Source organism: Pleuronectes platessa, chromosome 10, assembly GCF_947347685.1.
Source record: "Pleuronectes platessa chromosome 10, fPlePla1.1, whole genome shotgun sequence".
In the NCBI taxonomy this organism is placed as follows: domain Eukaryota; kingdom Metazoa; phylum Chordata; class Actinopteri; order Pleuronectiformes; family Pleuronectidae; genus Pleuronectes; species Pleuronectes platessa.
The window spans coordinates 7,609,850-7,626,150 of NC_070635.1; the positions used below are offsets into that span (position 1 = coordinate 7,609,850).

General features: G+C 41.4%; 3 protein-coding genes and 1 non-coding gene across 4 annotated transcripts in view; 3 read left to right on the top strand and 1 right to left on the bottom strand.

Moving 5' to 3' along the window:
- The window catches only part of rpa2 (replication protein A2), a 4,568-nt gene extending 314 nt beyond the window's left edge, over nt 1-4,254 (top strand). The window contains exons 2-9 of the mRNA XM_053432241.1: nt 16-107; nt 1,260-1,361; nt 1,568-1,681; nt 1,920-1,994; nt 2,445-2,561; nt 2,667-2,810; nt 3,603-3,697; nt 3,893-4,254. Coding sequence (XP_053288216.1) covers nt 16-107; nt 1,260-1,361; nt 1,568-1,681; nt 1,920-1,994; nt 2,445-2,561; nt 2,667-2,810; nt 3,603-3,697; nt 3,893-3,980 — 827 coding nt within the window. The 3' untranslated portion in view covers nt 3,981-4,254. The remainder of the gene's footprint in view (nt 1-15; nt 108-1,259; nt 1,362-1,567; nt 1,682-1,919; nt 1,995-2,444; nt 2,562-2,666; nt 2,811-3,602; nt 3,698-3,892) is intronic.
- Nucleotides 4,255-4,349: 95 nt separating this feature from the next.
- themis2 (thymocyte selection associated family member 2) lies at nt 4,350-9,891 on the bottom strand. The gene is made up of 6 exons (XM_053432237.1): nt 9,708-9,891; nt 9,257-9,397; nt 8,770-9,171; nt 6,351-7,567; nt 6,002-6,119; nt 4,350-5,387 (listed from the first exon to the last, which is right to left on the bottom strand). Exons 1-6 carry the CDS (start codon nt 9,808-9,810, stop codon nt 5,290-5,292), a joined length of 2,079 nt encoding a protein of 692 aa, XP_053288212.1. The 5' UTR covers nt 9,811-9,891; the 3' UTR covers nt 4,350-5,289.
- A 1,293-nt stretch (nt 9,892-11,184) lies between these two features.
- Nucleotides 11,185-15,808, top strand: ppp1r8b (protein phosphatase 1, regulatory subunit 8b). Its single transcript, XM_053433173.1, has 7 exons — nt 11,185-11,282; nt 11,730-11,790; nt 12,095-12,248; nt 12,986-13,203; nt 14,486-14,630; nt 14,783-14,847; nt 15,004-15,808. The coding sequence occupies exons 1-7, from the start codon at nt 11,227-11,229 to the stop codon at nt 15,355-15,357; spliced, it is 1,053 nt and encodes a 350-aa protein (XP_053289148.1). The 5' UTR covers nt 11,185-11,226; the 3' UTR covers nt 15,358-15,808.
- On the top strand, nt 11,859-12,018 carry LOC128450213 (small Cajal body-specific RNA 1). The gene has a single exon (XR_008339978.1). It is a non-coding gene; the product is annotated as a small Cajal body-specific RNA 1 (non-coding RNA).
- Nucleotides 15,809-16,301: the final 493 nt, after the last annotated feature.

Genomic DNA, 16,301 nt, shown 5'->3' on the forward strand with positions numbered 1-16,301 from the left:
CCTCTGTGTCTCCAGGAGGATACAGTGAGTCCAGTGTGGGCGGAGGTTACACTCAGTCCCCGGGAGGCTTCGCATCACCTTCTATGTCCCAGGGGGGAGACAAGAAGGTCAGTGCTGAACCCCCCCCCCCCCCCCCCCCGCGCGTCACTCACTGGGGACAACACACTGATTCTCACACACACACACAAACACAAGTCTGCTGAGCATCACCTTGAATAACAGCATAGGACATTACACTGCCCATAATGAATATTGAAAAGCATCTGGACAAATTGCAGACATGTGTATAATATCTCTATTTGTATTCTTATTTATATACATTACACATGTTTTTATATATATATATATATGTGTGTGTACAACTACATTTCCCCCTTGTTTCTTGTCTTGTATTATCTTATCCAATCAAGATTGCACATGCCAGGGAAATTCATTTTGCATTTCACAACAGACAATAGACAATAAAAAAGATGATCAACCTAAGGAGGTTTTACTGCAGTACAAAACAAAAAGAAACTTAAAGCCTAAAACTCTTATGTTGCACTTTCATGTTGTGAATATATTCGGTTCATCTTGACTCATCACAATATTTAGCCCCATTATTCACACTGTGTTGTAATAATGGTCATCTTAAAATACTGCTGCCGCTTCACGATACCGCTGCTGCTGGTCCCTGAACAAAACATATGTATAAACATGTCTGTGTATGTTGCGTATATATAATAAGAGTGTTCTATTAGTTAACTCGTCTCGCTCAATCTCTATTTTGTGATGAATCTTAATTTCTATTTCCCTGGAAACGAACAAAGTAAGAATATCATCTACGCCTGTTTTTACTGTGCATATGACGATAAAGAAACTTAAGTCATGAACGTTCCTTTGGGGGAATGCAAACAGTGACGGTTGAGCTCATCTCATGCAAATACTGACAGACAGAATATCCGTTGTTCTTGAAAATCTAAATTATAGTAAATGGGGAAAAAGAAGAAGAAGAGGTCATCAACTCACTCCAACCACAAAAACTAAGATTAAGTTTGTTTCTATACATGCGTTTCCTCTGCAGCTGTGCTGCGTTCAAGCATGACAGACAGGCTTACTGTTGTTTTTATTTCTGCTCATTTTGTATCTCTTGGCTTCCGTCTCTCTCTTTTCTGTCTCTGTTGTAATGTAATATAAGTGACAATAATCCAAGGTCCTATAACATCTAAAATAGAAGTTGGTGAACCCTGCAGGAACTGTGTGTGTGTTTTCTTTTACAGAGAACTCGAGCAAATCAGATAATCCCCTGCACAGTGTCTCAGCTGATGTCTGCTGCCCAGGCAGAGGAATCGTTCAGAGTGGGAGATGTGGAAGTGGCCCAGGTAAGCTGAAGTGAAGTCTGGCCTGCGTGGAGGCAGAACGTGTATAGAACGTGCATCGTTCAAACAACAGTAGGAAAAAACATTTGTTTAATGCGGCTTATACTTACACAAGTGACAACAATAAACCATCAGTTGTTTCACATCCTAAATGAGCATGTAGTCGTTGAACTTTCCCAGTCGCCCTGCTCACAGCTCATGTGTCCCAGGTTACCTTCGTGGGTGTCATCAGGAGCACGGACAAATCCATGACCAACATCCAGTACAAGGTCGATGACATGACGGGCGCTCCCATGGACGTGAAGCAGTGGGTCGACACAGAGGTTCGTGGGGATCCTTTTATTTTTTAGATATGAGTAAAAAAAACGTTAGTAGATGAATAAATGTAAGTTCAAGAGCTAGTCTAAATATCGTGAGTGAAGTTTTGCAATAATCCCACATATTTTACCATAAGTAATAACTGATGCCATGTTTTACATCGGAAAACCTAAAACTACCACAGTTTTTTGTTTGAGACATTACAAGACTCTTAACCATAATCTCTGTTTTTTATTTGTTTAGGATCCTGGTGTGGACAGCACGGTGCTGCCCCCGGGCACGTACGTCAAAGTTTCTGGAAATCTGCGCTCCTTTCAGGTGAGTTTTAAATCCTAATATCATCTACAAAGCACCCAGACACAAACGGGAACTTATCCTACAACCATACCAGTATATTTTCCATTGTTTCCTTCCAGACCTAAGCACAGCCCTTGAGATTTCAAAATAAATCCGGACCAGTTGCGTTTTCAAATTTTCCTGATGAAGATACGTATAAGGGATGTGTTTAAAACTCTATGGTATTATTGTGGATGTAGCATTAGCTTTATGTTCTCTTGCAAGGAGACACGAGCCTGTGACCTCTTTTTTTGAGATTTAGAGTTTAGAGATTTGTAGATATATGGTATATATTGATAAGCAGCTGCTCTTCTTTTTGAGACTGCTCTGTTCCACCGACTAACATTTATTTTTTTCCCTAGTAATTCTGATGTGAATTCAGGGATTTAAGAATTAACTGAGGGTCTGGGTGGTGTTGTCTCCCTGTCACAGAACAACAGGTCTGTTGTGGCGTTCAGCGTCAGACCCCTGGAGGACATGAATGAAATCACATCGCACATGTTGGAGGTTGTCCAAGCACACATGGCGCTCAGCAAACCTCAGAGCACGGTGAGGGGAGAGAAGCATAAATCTCAAATGTCTTTATTGTTGGCAAAACGAAAACTAGATGTTTGGGACCTGGAATTTCTTTTAATTCCGTTTCTCCTTCAAAAGGGTTCCGGAGGAGGAATGAGCAGTAGCATCACACCCATGATGAAGCCGGACATGGGCAACAAGGGGACCATGGGAGGAATGGGCGGGAGCTACTCTGGTGCTACCGACTTGACTAAGAACGGGTTGAGCGGGAATCAGAATCAGGTAAACCTAAATGACAGATTCATATTAGATGTATATAATACACCTCTTTGAGAATCGTCATGTAGATTAGACAGCTTTTTATAAACAGTCCATGGTGCCGAGTGAAGTTAAAAAACTTTGCGTTCATCCTAGCTGGTTTATCTGCGGAGAAGATTTTGTAGTTTAGTGTTTTTTATAGACTGAAACTTACAACTGTACATGCGTTTGATTTATATACAAGTTTGATTTTTTTTTCATAGATTGTATGTCGGCTATTTCACAGATCTGATAAGAAATCAACACAATCTTCAAACCCAAGTTCACAAGTTTTCAAAATAAAAGCTGTATAATTTTGCTCAGTATGAAGCATAACAGCAATTAAACAAACATGCTTTTACTCTGAAGACAACTTGCAAAAGAGGAAGTGATTCTATGAATGTTATTGCCATGAGAGAGTTCACCACTTGAATGTCTGTCAGTCAGATGTGGTGAATTAGAAAAAAGCAATGCATGTCCAAACCGCACCAAATTTGAAACTGCACTTTCTTTGGTATTTTTTTTAATAGACTACAGACAAATAGACCATGTGAGCGGTTCTCTGGTTATGTGTTTCAAATACAGGTAGATATTTTAGGAGTTAGAAGGTAGATGCACTAGTTTCACATATACAGAATGTTTACTGTCTCATACATCCTGACCATTATCATAATGCGCCCTTCTAATAATGATACCAAAGAGAGAAGTGGTGAAGTAGCTTCTCTATTTGCAGTCTAAAACTGTTCACTGTTTTAATGTCACTGTTCATGACTTAAGGTGCTGAGTTTGATAAGAAGCTGCCCAGAACCGCAGGGTATCAGCATCCAGGACCTGAAGCAGAGACTCAGTGGTATAAGTCTGACTGTTATCAAGTAAGAAAAGTTCCTTTTTATCCTTGTGCATGTTTCTTTTTTTTTCTGTAACTGAACAATATCACCCTAACTTGTCATCACTCACCCAAAGTAACCACCTTGGTAAACACGGCTAAAATCAAAAGCTGCATTTCTTCCAGATTCAATTTTGTGCCGCAAAAGTACAATTCATATTTCTTTTTGTCTTTTGAACAGGCAAGCAGTGGAATTTCTTAGCAATGAAGGTCACATCTTTTCCACCATCGACGAAGACCATTTCAAATCGACAGACAGTGACGATTAGACGCCTCCCCCTCACAGCCGTGGGGGTCACCTGATATCTGTTCGGTGGAAACACGTGGTTTCACCTTTAGTTTACACATTCTTTATTCACTAAGTTGCTTCTGCTAATTTGCAAGTCCCAAAAAGATTTTCAAGCAGTTAATAAATATTTGCCCCCCCCCCCCCCCCCGGTGTCCACTGTAAAGAGTTTTGTAATTTTAAAGCCTGGAAACATAACTACTTGATTTATTTTTGTCTGTGTAATTTTTGACAATATTAAAAGATTATACAAAATACAGTTTGTTCATTTAATAAGATTTTAATATAAATAATTTGTATACATGTGTATTTGCACATTTAGCAACAACAAACCGACTCATGAAGCATATACTTAAGATTTGTGTCTTTTACTGAGTCCGCCTGTAGCAAAAATAACTGGACATAATGCAGAACTTGAGAAAAGCATACCTGACAACAAGTGACTGGTCAACACAGTTACATGTTTATACAAAATGCAAAAACACTCCATACATACAAGAGACCCCACACAAATAAAACTTACATTAATTTCTTTAATGTTGTCTCCAGTTCAGTGTGTTACTGAAAAGCAATTCTTCCACCAGGGATTCGATTTCAATGAAATTGAAATTAAATTTTCTGCTATTGTAGCTATAGAATCCACCAGAAGCAGAAGCCACCATTGTGCTGCCTTGGCAAACACGTATATGTATGTGAGGAATGAGTGTGCAATACATTAAAAGCTTTTACAGTAAAATACAACTTGGTAAAACTTAAACAAAACTTTAAAATATGCAATTATTGAGAGTGAGGTGTTGATTCAACGCAAGAAATGTGTTTATTCTTTTATTTTACTGTATTATTGTTTTAAGGTACTGCTGTATTGCACAATGTAAAGCTTTTATATAGAAAAAGAAATAGTTTCAGCCCCAAGCTACCACATGGTTTGGTTAGTTTTAGCTAAGTTTGAATATAACGTACCTATGCTTTTGTTGCACAACCCCGGATGGAGTCTCAACATCGGTACTGAAGTGTCCACAACACTTGATGTACCACGATTCATCAAAAGCTCCACAGGGTGTTTTAAATCTTGCTCTCATAGTTTACCCTGTTTTTGCTTCAATAACATGTTATCAAGCTGGAATATCCGACCTTACCGATGTTAAACCAATTATCAAACATGGGAGTATGAGTTTCAACACTCTATGATTTAATGGAGCATTTGGTTGCTTGGTCTCTGGGACACAGTCATGGAATATTTCAAGGGAGTAGAGCCACAAAACTATGATATTAACTTTTCCTGCTGTAATCTTTTAGTAGAAAGTTACATTTTCCTGTGATTGCTTTATCATTGTGAGCAATTTTTCATCCAATTCCTCATAGTCGTGGTCACTGTCCGCATCTGACGCAACTAGAGGGAAAGAAGGAAACAGTCAGTGTTTTTCCTCAGTGTTTTAAATCCCATTATGTTTTCTTCTTGGTTTGTTATACACACAAACCACCACGGAACCTAGTACATTGTGAGATTCAACATTTTCAATGATTTCACAGAGAACAATTCATGGATCTTAATGAAAACAAACAGGCACGTTCTAGGGACGGATATTAATGAGTGTGTGGGTGGAATTCTGTGCAGATCCAGATCAAATTCTGGATCCAGTGAATTTAAATGTAAATTCATGAGGAGACTGTGTGGCCTTGGCGAAGTAGTCGTGCTCTGAGTAACATTCCAGTCACCAAAACCAGTAATCATTGATTTATCCCTCAGGACAATGCATGATACGATTTCTTTGATCATAGATCTCTCATTTAGATCTTTTAGTGGGTTACATGTTCCTTCACTGTCATGACAAATATTTGGTTATTTTGCCGGTTTTAAACTTCATATTTGTAACCTGCATTTAAATATTGTCACCTAGAATTAGGACATATGGATTTGGGGCAGAGTGCTACTTATATGTATATACCATAGAAAAACATCAGCATCGTTGTGTAAGAGTGCACTGAACAGCTATGAAGAGTTACCTTTCGTTGTAGAATCCACCCTCTTCACGTACATGTTTGGCAGGGCCTTGCCAATTGTCAATTCAGCTGCTGACTGCTTTCTCGGTGCAAGTGGTGGCGGCTGCTCATCGAAAATATCCTGCAAAATATGAGGAAGTCAAAAGATGAATCATATGCACAGCGTCTTTCTGCTGCAGCAAAAAGTGGAAGCATCTTGTTTTTGCATAGTTTTCTCAGAAGTTAAATTGCGAAGAAAAATGTTGCTCGGCTGTCAACTGTCGAAAGATGTGCGGGTTGGTTAAAAATGACAGCTGGACTACGACAGATTCTAAACAGCTCTTTGAGATAGATGCAAGAAAGCCATTCTTACCGGTGGTGGGGGAGCTGCGTGTCTCTTTTTGCTGCTTAGAGTCATATTGGCGAAGTCTTTGGTCGTGGATCTCTCGTCTGGTCGATGTTTCGATTTTTCATCCTTGGAGGATTTCTTTGGAGGTACAAATGGTTTTTTCTTGGCGTCTAAAGAAGACAAATTTCGCTTTGGTGGCCGAGGAGGAGGAGCTGCATCCGAGTTCGCCTGTTTGCGGTATTCGTAAAAGAACGTATCTGCCACCTCGGTGACCCTCTCAATATGGCACTCAGGGGGCTGATCGCTGGGCCATGGCAGGGAGTCCTCGGTGAAAGAGACAGACATAGAGAGCCACTGTGTTGGGATCTCAAAACAGTGTTCTGGCGTGTGGGGAAGACTCGCCTGGATGATGGGCTCTGACATGGCCCCTTCTATTCTGAGACATGTCAGCCCAGCCAGCGGATCAGTCTCCATGACATTGTCCCGGTTCATCACTTTAACATCCAGAGGGAAACTGAACTCCTTTTCCAAGTCCCTGAGTTTGTACTTCTTGTTGTCCTTGAGCACCTCCACTAAGTGAGCTTGCATGTACAGAGGCAGAGAAATCTCCTCTCTCTCATCCTCCTGCCTGACCTCCTCTTCATCATCATCATCATCATCTCCATCATCAGGCTCTTGGAAGCGATGACACAGCAGAGCCTCCACGGACTGCTTCTCTTCCTCTCTGCTTCCACAAGGCAGCTCCATCCTGACACAGCGCACAACCTCCAGCTGTTCCCCCACACTGAGCGCAGGCAGGCCCTCCTCCTCAACCTCCTCAAAGCTCCTGGTGACACTCACCCTCAGACCCGGCGCCTGGACTGAAGCGACGTACAGCTCGTACACGGAGTTAAACTCTCTCGGCCGCCTCCGAAACCGTCCAGCGTATTGCTGAGACACCAGAAAGTACTGCTGTGCCTTGCGGCTCTTCAGGCTCGAGAATAAAATCCTGGTTGACGTTCCTTTCTTGTGGAAAACCAGGTTCCTGCCCTTGATCAGTTCTTGCATCCAACCGCACCTGAACAGAGAGTGGGTCTCTGGGCCTTCCAGTATCTCCACCACTGCTGGGAACGATTCATCTGGCTGGGACTGGACCTCTGTCAGAGTGAGCGGGGTCACAAAAACGACATCTTTGCAGAGCTCGGTGACATCCATCACATCCACCTCTGAACTGGACGAGAACTTCAACACATTCTTCCTCACTGTACACAAAATGGGAGAAACAGTTTAGGAAACTATGATCTGTATAAGTTCTCATTCCTCCATTCAGAAATATGATCAGCAAAATTAATTGTTGTATTGTATTGTCTCATAAGGTTAAGTATTCATTCTGCAGAAAAACAGAACACTGTCAGGTCATCTACACCAATTCATCACGAAGTTATAGATTAAAGACATATATACATATTTTCTGCTGACTGGTGGTGACATAGACACATTTTCTCGACCCAATCTATGACTTGAGAAGGAATCTTGGGAGCCTGTCCTCAATCATCACACTCGCTCTACCTGCAGGAACATTATAAATACTTTTCTACTTATTTATTCATCCCCACTGAACTGCATACATTAGTCATAAAATTATTCTTTAGTTTCATCTTGTCAGAATTGTATTATTGTACCCAAAGAGGACCACAGCCATCCAGCACGCAGACTGTTCTAGACTGTGCCGGGGCAGGGCTGCATGCACCACCAGACCTCAGATCACCAGTTCTTAAGGTTTATAAACTAATTGTTAACTTCATGCACAACAAACCTCTGCGTATCTGCTACCTGCCTGTTTGCACTGTTTGCCTACTCACCTCTACACTGTGCAACAACGTCTATATATTTCTTGAGTATACTGCATAGTGTAATGTAAATAGCATTGCATTCACTTTTTTATATTGAGCTATTTAACTTTATTTAAATTAACTTTTCTTTTCTTTTTTGTTATATCTAAGACATAGCTCTGTGTTAACTTTCATGTGACAAATAAAAATTGAAACTTCAACTCAACGTCCTGCATGGCCTTGCTTCTACTTAGCCAATGTGTGTGCCTGCACCCGTCAGGTAAAACCCACTGTTCCCACTCTCACCATTGCCAGACTCACCACAGGGCTTTCCATTCAGTGTTCATGGAACTCTTTACCTGAGGAACTTGGTCTCGGATCATTTCCTTTTTATTCTACCTTTAAAGGAAAGCATTTTTGATGTAACAATGGTGTCTATCTAGTTCCTATCCATGAATCATTTATTTTATTGTAGCCCATTTGTTTTCCTGCAGTATTTTATCAGTTCCTCTATGATTTATTGGATTCTATCTTGACTAATTGTATTGCTTTATTTTGAGTTTAAAAAAATTAAGTGTAGACATTCAAAGAAATTAAAGAATAAATATAAAAATCCAAAAGGTTATTCTCACAGTTCATGATGGCGTGGACCTGGTATATTGGACTCAGGAAAACTGGCCGTTCACTTTTGGTGCTGCGAAACTTTCGACTACGCAGGCTGGGGGAGGACATGATCTCCTGCAGGTTGAAACACTCCTGGCTCTCACATTCATAGAACTCTCCTCTGGAAGAAAGAGGGATGCACACTTCGGCTGAGACCTCCTGTTGCCCTTGAACGTGACAGCGGACCTGATCCTTCTCAACGGAGAGCACCGTCAAAGCTCTGCCAGCGGCCAGTGTGAAGTTGTCCAAGGTGATCTTAGAGCTGCTGGTGAAAGTGAAGGGCAGGCAGGAGTCCAGGTCCACAGGCCTCAGACTCACCATCTCCTCCACCGTGCTGTACGGCATCTCCTCTGGAACAACCTTGTACAAGCCTAAAAGAAACAAATGTGAGTCAGTGGTGGCTGCAGAAGACATTTATGTGATCCCACTACAACCCTGTTCCCAGCACAGACCGACCTATGTGGCCGATAGGGAGCTCAAACTTGTCATCGCCGCTGACATCCTCGCAGCAAACCGATTGGAGCTCGATACGGATGACCTTTATTAGATCCCCGGTAGAAAAGCTCACTTCGCTTCCAGAGAGTTCATATATCGACCCTGAAAGAGAAAGCAAGAAATAGAGCAAAGAAAGAACAACGAACGAGATCAAAACCCAGAAACAGGCAGGATCAATCATTTGAGGGAAAAAAATATCTCATCTCCCTCACAAACCTAATAACTTCTGGTTTGGGGGTTAAGAAAATAACTGTATTCTAAAAACTGTAGATATGAATGTATTGAATAGACACAGCAACAATACAGAAATCAGATAATCGTATCTCCTCAAGTCATTTCCCATCTGTTCAACTTTCTCTTCCTCTACGCTCACAATCTCAGTGGACAATCAATAAAACAATAAGAGGCTTACCTTGGAAATAGACTCCTGAGACGACCTGCAGGATCTTTGGCAGACACTTATCGTCCAGTGATGCGATCAACTGTTGAAGTGGCAGAGCAGTTTCGCCTGCCATCCCTGCTGTGTCTCGGCGTGCTGCGATGAGTGAAGTGAAGGCAGACAGCAAATGACAAACATGACCTAAATGGGGGGGTGCTTTGGCAGTCAAAAACCACAAATGTGAATGAGGAAGTTGCTGGAGCTGTTTGCACGGGGCTTGCATTCTTCAGCGGTGAGAAGTCGAGGGGGAAAAAAAGTCTGTTAATATAGTGCATGTTTGTTTCTGTACGAAGGTTGTTTCCCGAAAGAATGACTTATTCATTATTCTTATAAGATTGTAAAACAACTTTGCATCACCCTTATGACGTATTCATTATTCTTATAAGATTGTAAAACAACTTTGCATCACCCTTATGACGTATTCAGTATTCTTATAAGATTGTAAAACAACTTTGCATCACCCTAAGGTTAGTTCTCTAAAGCCGATTGACAACTTTTTGATGCAGGTTTGTATCAGATCACAGGGGGGTGGATAGAAAAGCTCCCTCAGTCTGTCACACTTATGCCAAAACACCACATTAATGTTTGATTTCAGACTGTGTGGATGCAGATCTTCCAGCCAAGTCAGAAAATGGTTCCTTGAATACTGGGGAAAAGTGATTTCATTCATTTACGCCCTCACTCCACTTTAAAGCCTATGAGACGTCCTTCACACGTTTTAAGTGCCTTGACTCAGATGAACTTAGAACCCCCTCACTTCCCTCTGTGCTACAGAACAATCCTACCCCCGCCTCAGTGAAACGACGAGACAGCGCCTCCACAGCATCTGTAAAATAAACCACAACACTTTCCGCATGAACCCTGCGACATGCTCAAAGATGGGCCTGAACTTCTTGAGTCTACTTCTTTCTCTGTGATCCAATTTGATCTCTTGACTTATCAAACAACGGGTTGACAGAACTCATGTAGAGTGATAGGCAGGGGTGCATGGCCCTTCCAATATAAAGAGCTCCCAGACTTTCTTTTTTTTTAAAAAAACCTTTCTTAGGACAGAAATTACAATGTCATTTCATTGTACAAAACTAAAAGTATGCAAAAATGCCAGAAAATAAAATAATTAAGGACACACTTTAATGCTAAAGAGATGATAAAAAGTCAAAAAGAATACACAATACTTATATCTGTTCACAATTGTAACTGCACAAATGAGAAGTATTTGATGCTTCATAGCTAATTAACAGTCTGGGGTCCTCTAGTGGTTCTCGAGGGAACTGACATCCGTTCTTGTTCTTTGTAATTTCCTTCACTCGTTCCCATTTCGGTTCAGTCTCACGTTACATTTCGCACATTAATAACAACACAATAACAGTTTGGGTCTAATTGGGTCTAACTTGGCTGCAAAGTGCTTCTCGAGCTCCAAAACTCCAACTCCCGTCATGCCACGGGGACGTTTTTCCCATCATGCCGCGCGGCTCCGCGAAGATGAGGCAAGATGGCGACTAAAATAAGCACAGAGAGTAGTCCCCCTCCTTTTGATTGTCCGACATGGTGAGGAAAAGCACGTGTTGAAGTGGCGGCGGTGTGTTCGTAGCGAAACGTTTGACGCGAACGAGCTAAACTACGCTCGGGAATTTATTCGAGTCTCCGTCGTTTGCAGAGAAGCTTGTGGCCAGTGCAGCTAGCGTTAGCATCCGCGCAAGCTAACGAGCTAACTCGTTAACGCTGGAATGAATGTATTAATGGCGTGTATTCTGTTCAAGAACGTGCATGTACAGGACGGTTCATGTGACCAGGACACGATACTTTAATATTAAATCTAACCTTGTACCTCTTCCCTTCACCTGTGGCACTAATGCATTAGATGTAACATGTTCGAAAGAGGTTGTAATGCGAGATGTAACAGAGCTAATGTATCAATTAATCACATGTGTTGCAGCCATTCTGTAGTCCAGGGTGTTGACATGTTTAAACCGTGCCCTCTCTGTTTCCTCCCAGGGCAGGAAAGGCTCCTCAAGGGCTCCATCTAGACGTGATGAAGGGAGACAAACTGGTAGAAGTGAGTGGACGCTTGGAAATCCTCTTTAACCATCTACTTATTGGTTGTGTCAATGCGTGAGTCAGTGAATGCACCAGATACAAGCCTGACAGTCGACGCAGTCCCACTCTGGGACTGTGTCATGTGTGGCTGCGTGGGTTACACACGGTGCGAGAGCAACCTCAGTCCTGAGATTTAAGCTTGGCAGTGGGGAGCGTCACTGTCGAGTTATGGCTCAGAGGCACAGAGACACACTGCAGATTGTTTACAGACGCTTTCCGCCGGCTGCTGCTCCGACTGTGACGCTGCACATCTGTCCCCGCAGAAACTCATCATTGATGAAAAGAAGTACTACCTGTTCGGGAGGAACCCCGACTGGTGTGACTTCACCATCGACCACCAGTCCTGCTCACGTGTCCACGCCGCCCTGGTCTACCACAAACATCTGAAAAGGGTCTTCCTCCTAGACCTCAACAGCAGTAAGACACTATCCACAGACACGCCCACTGTGTTTATTCATTTCATGTTTAGGATCATTGTCTGGAAGAGTTTAACAGCTGGCAAAGGGCTGATAGAGTAATACCACTGACTTGCTAACAATACCTCTTTTCTCTACAGGTCACATAAATTATAGCAGAACCAATTAGTCAATCTTAATTCTATTAATTGTAATTCAGCAGTCACAAAACCAGACAATTGATGAGTAATTGTTAAGTAAAAAAAAAAAGTATAAACTTGGTATATTTGAGGTTTGGTCTGTTTGTAGCACTCAGCTCTGGGTTATCACATGGAAACATTATTAGGTATGCATATATTTTAGATATCAAACTTTGCGTGCGGTGCAGATGTTTACTTTCTTTGCGCTTTGTGATAAGTTAGACACAAATTGTCCCTTTTGGCTGCACTGGCCACTGCGTTTGGCAACAGTGGAATAGTATAAAATGTCTGATATCCAACTTTTTGATATTAAGCTCATATTACACACAGCTCATAAGTCCTGTGAGAAAATAATATGCTAATTAACATACAGCTAAACTCCTATCTAAGCTAAATTCAATTTCTATATTGAAGCACAGGCAGACTGATGGACTTTATATCAAAAACTAAATAAATACAAGTTGATTGGTTGACCTTAAACTGCTGCTCCATCTCATATGCTTGGTGTGACATCAGCACATGTTTTGACACCAGGACTGAATCACATTTTATATTTTAGCACACGGTACTTTCCTCGGACACATCCGCCTTGAGGCACACAAGCCTCAGCAGGTCCCCATAGACTCTACGATATCTTTCGGGGCCTCGACGCGGACCTACACCATCAGAGAGAAACCCCAAACCCAAGGCACTGCTGGTACAGGGGACAGTAAGGCGGGAGAGGATGAGGAACTAAAAGGGCTGCTTGGGCTTCCAGAAGAAGAGACGGAGCTAGAGGTACCTTTATTGTCTTGATGATAGTAACAATATTCTCATTGTATACTACAAACAAACTAAACCAGAGACGAAGAAAAGATATGCATGGTATTTCTGGATTATCACCTTTTCTACCACAAGTTGCTGCTTTAGGAAGATTTATAATCCATTCCAGCCATTCCCAAACTTAAGAAAGATTTGTGCGTCCCACCCACACCTTTAATCACAACTATATATATGATCCACACACAGAACTAGAATCATACATATTATTAAATTTATAGCAAAAATAATTTTTAATGAACGCAGGCATATTCAGTGCTAATTCAATAACATCCACATTTAAGCCTAATTATTTGCAAAGCAACCAATGTAAAAAAAACATTAAGTGCAAATAGGGTATTGTTAAAAATATATTCTTATTGTTTGTATAACAGAGCACAACAAGGATGTCCGGGAGAAGACATACACTTTTGAGCCATAACCAAATAACCATAAGGCACATGCTCAAAGCTTGGATAAATATTGTCCTTGTTTAGTTACTAAACGGCGGCAGCGCACTTTACATGGTCCCAGGGTCTTCTTAGCTTGCATCTCAGCGCATAGCACACACACAGGCTTGGGGGGGTTTGTCCTCTGGGCCTGTGACAGGTCCTCACTTGAGTCCTTTCTGCGAGGTCTCTTTTTAGTTTTGAATGATTCAGTTGAACTTTCTGATTACCCTTCGTTAGTAGCAGCTTTCCTCTGCTCCAACTTCAAATACAACGACACCTGCTATATAGGTTAAATAAAGTAAGAACCATGTGGGATTTAAATCTCATGTCTTTGTTTCATTACCTGTGATGATAACTTTCTTTTTGAGTCAATCATAAATGTTTGGTGGTTTTAAACGTTTACTTATAAAATCTGAAACTTTTTTATCTATTTATTTTCTGATGACCTCTCACGGTCCACCTGCAGTGGCTTCACAGCCCACCAGGGGGCCGCGGCCCACACTTTGGGAATGACTGCTCTATTCAATGAAGTGTTAAAATTCTATTTGAGCCCTTTATATCTTTTTTTTAAAAGTGTAATTCATAGTATTTTATTTTCATCCTCAAAGATCGTAGATTTTCAGAGTGGTTTAAATGCATTAGGACAATTAAAGTAAGATGAATGATAAATAGGCAACAGGCATAAAGAGTATTATTTATGATGCATCTCATTATTTTCCTGTCCACTTTAGTAGTGTTGTGTTCTAGAGTCCCGATGTCCTGGTCAAACCACATTGCAATTAATTTTCTTTTGATGAATTAAATGACAGAACCTGACAGAGTTCAACACAGCTCACAACAAGCGCATCTCGCTCCTAACCATCGAAGAGGGAAACCTTGAAATCCAGAGGCCCAAGAGAAAACGGAGGAGCTCCAGAGTTACTTTCAGTGAAGAAGACGCCATCATTAATCCAGGTACAAATAAAAGACAGTAAAAATATAGCACAAGCAATATTTACACAACTCGTGGGAAGATTAACAGCTTGTTACACTGATCCAATATGTGCTTTTCTAGTCTTTGTGAGAGTAAATGTTAACAGAATATTACCACTGTTTTGTATTTGCAGAGGATATTGACCCCTCGGTGGGACGCTTTAGAAATATGGTGCAGACTGCTGTCGTCCCTATCAAGGTAACCTGTGTTTTTTTCTTTTTTTTCTTTAAATGTCTTATTAAAATTGTGGAATTTGAGTGGATACATCATATCAGTGTTGGGTTGGGTTACTAAGCAAAGAACTGCATTAACCGAGTGACTGTGAAACTTAATACTCTGTCATCATTACTGTAGAAACGGAGATCGGAGGGCCAAAACACCTTGGGTCTGGACGACATGATTTCAAAACGTATCCACAGCTACAGCTTGGGCGGGGGTCTCTACGGGGACTTGCCTCCCTCTAGTCTTGATAACCAGCCAACTGGAGCTCCTGGAGGTGCTGCCATGCAGGGAGGGCTTCCCCTGCCCTTCCCTAATCCAGCACCAGAGGTGGACCTGGCCCCAGAGGCTAACCAGCCTCCTGTCACCCTCAACCCTACCCCCGTTATAGCCCCCTACCTACCAGAGACCCACAACGAGCCACGCAAAAAGAAATATGCCAAAGAAGCTTGGCCGGGCAAGAAACCCACCCCATCACTACTCATCTAACCAGTTTGTTAAAGCTGCTGACTCTCAGGTTACCAGTAGTACACCATGAACTGTGACCTGGCAGAGGTGGAGTCACTCGCTTCCCTTTTTTTATTAATTTGTTGTGTTACACATTATCATCAGAAAGAAATCACGCAATTTAATATTGCCGCGTCTCAAGACATCGTCCACTTTAAGTCAGCAGTTGATATTTTGGCAGGAAGAGTTCAATCTTTGTGACTGTGAACAAATATAAAAGACATCAACAGACTTGGCTGTGAGCATTTAGTACCAGATTGGCAATGAAATATACCCGTGTGAGTGACAGGCTACAAGGAAATCGTGGGTCAACAAGTTATGTTTTTGATGTGGTGGATGTCAAGGACAGTTTTTTTCTACTAAACATATTTCAACAGTTTTTTCACGTCGTCAATATTTTGATAATGCTATTAAAAAAAATGGCTTAAAAGTACTTTTGTATGAGATATTTTATTGTGAAAATTAAAGACGCCACACACAAAGTCAGTCTCTGAAAACACGGCTGCTTTTTATTTTGACACAATGTGAGGACGCTCACGCAAACTATTCGGCCTTCACGCTTGACTGAAGTGTTTTGCATATTTCCCAGAAGCCACAAGAAGCCGACTTGTGTTCAATTGTCTATTCTGAGATCTCACTGAAAACCTGCAAGTACAATTGTTTGTGCTTGTTGCACTTCACCTTGTCCAAAAGCTTAATGGCATTCCATCAAAGTGCTATTTAAAGCCTTTAGGCATTCATTTGGGTTCTTCTGCAGATGTTGATCACGTGTCCTTAAACATTTTTCCTGTATATTTTTGAACTGTTTGTTGCCGACTCTTCCAGCTTCAGTGTCCTGTAAATACATGAAGGTTCTTTATTTTATTTTCTACTTTGCGTGTTAATTTTAACTGTTACTAAGTAGCAACCTAATTAAATGGACTCCA

Bases quoted from the DNA above. Each gene is read 5' to 3' on its own strand.
- ppp1r8b (XM_053433173.1), top strand. From the start codon at position 11,227: ATGGCGACTAAAATAAGCACAGAGAGTAGTCCCCCTCCTTTTGATTGT. The intron at 11,283-11,729 runs GTGAGGAAAAGC...GTTTCCTCCCAG, and splicing joins CCTTTTGATTGTCCGACATG to GGCAGGAAAGGCTCCTCAAG. The intron at 13,204-14,485 runs GTACCTTTATTG...ATTAAATGACAG, and splicing joins AAGAAGAGACGGAGCTAGAG to AACCTGACAGAGTTCAACAC.
- themis2 (XM_053432237.1), bottom strand. From the start codon at position 9,810: ATGGCAGGCGAAACTGCTCTGCCACTTCAACAGTTGATCGCATCACTG. The intron at 6,120-6,350 runs GTAAGAATGGCT...CATATTTTGCAG, and splicing joins ACGCAGCTCCCCCACCACCG to GATATTTTCGATGAGCAGCC. The intron at 5,388-6,001 runs GTAACTCTTCAT...CTTTCCCTCTAG, and splicing joins GGTGGATTCTACAACGAAAG to TTGCGTCAGATGCGGACAGT.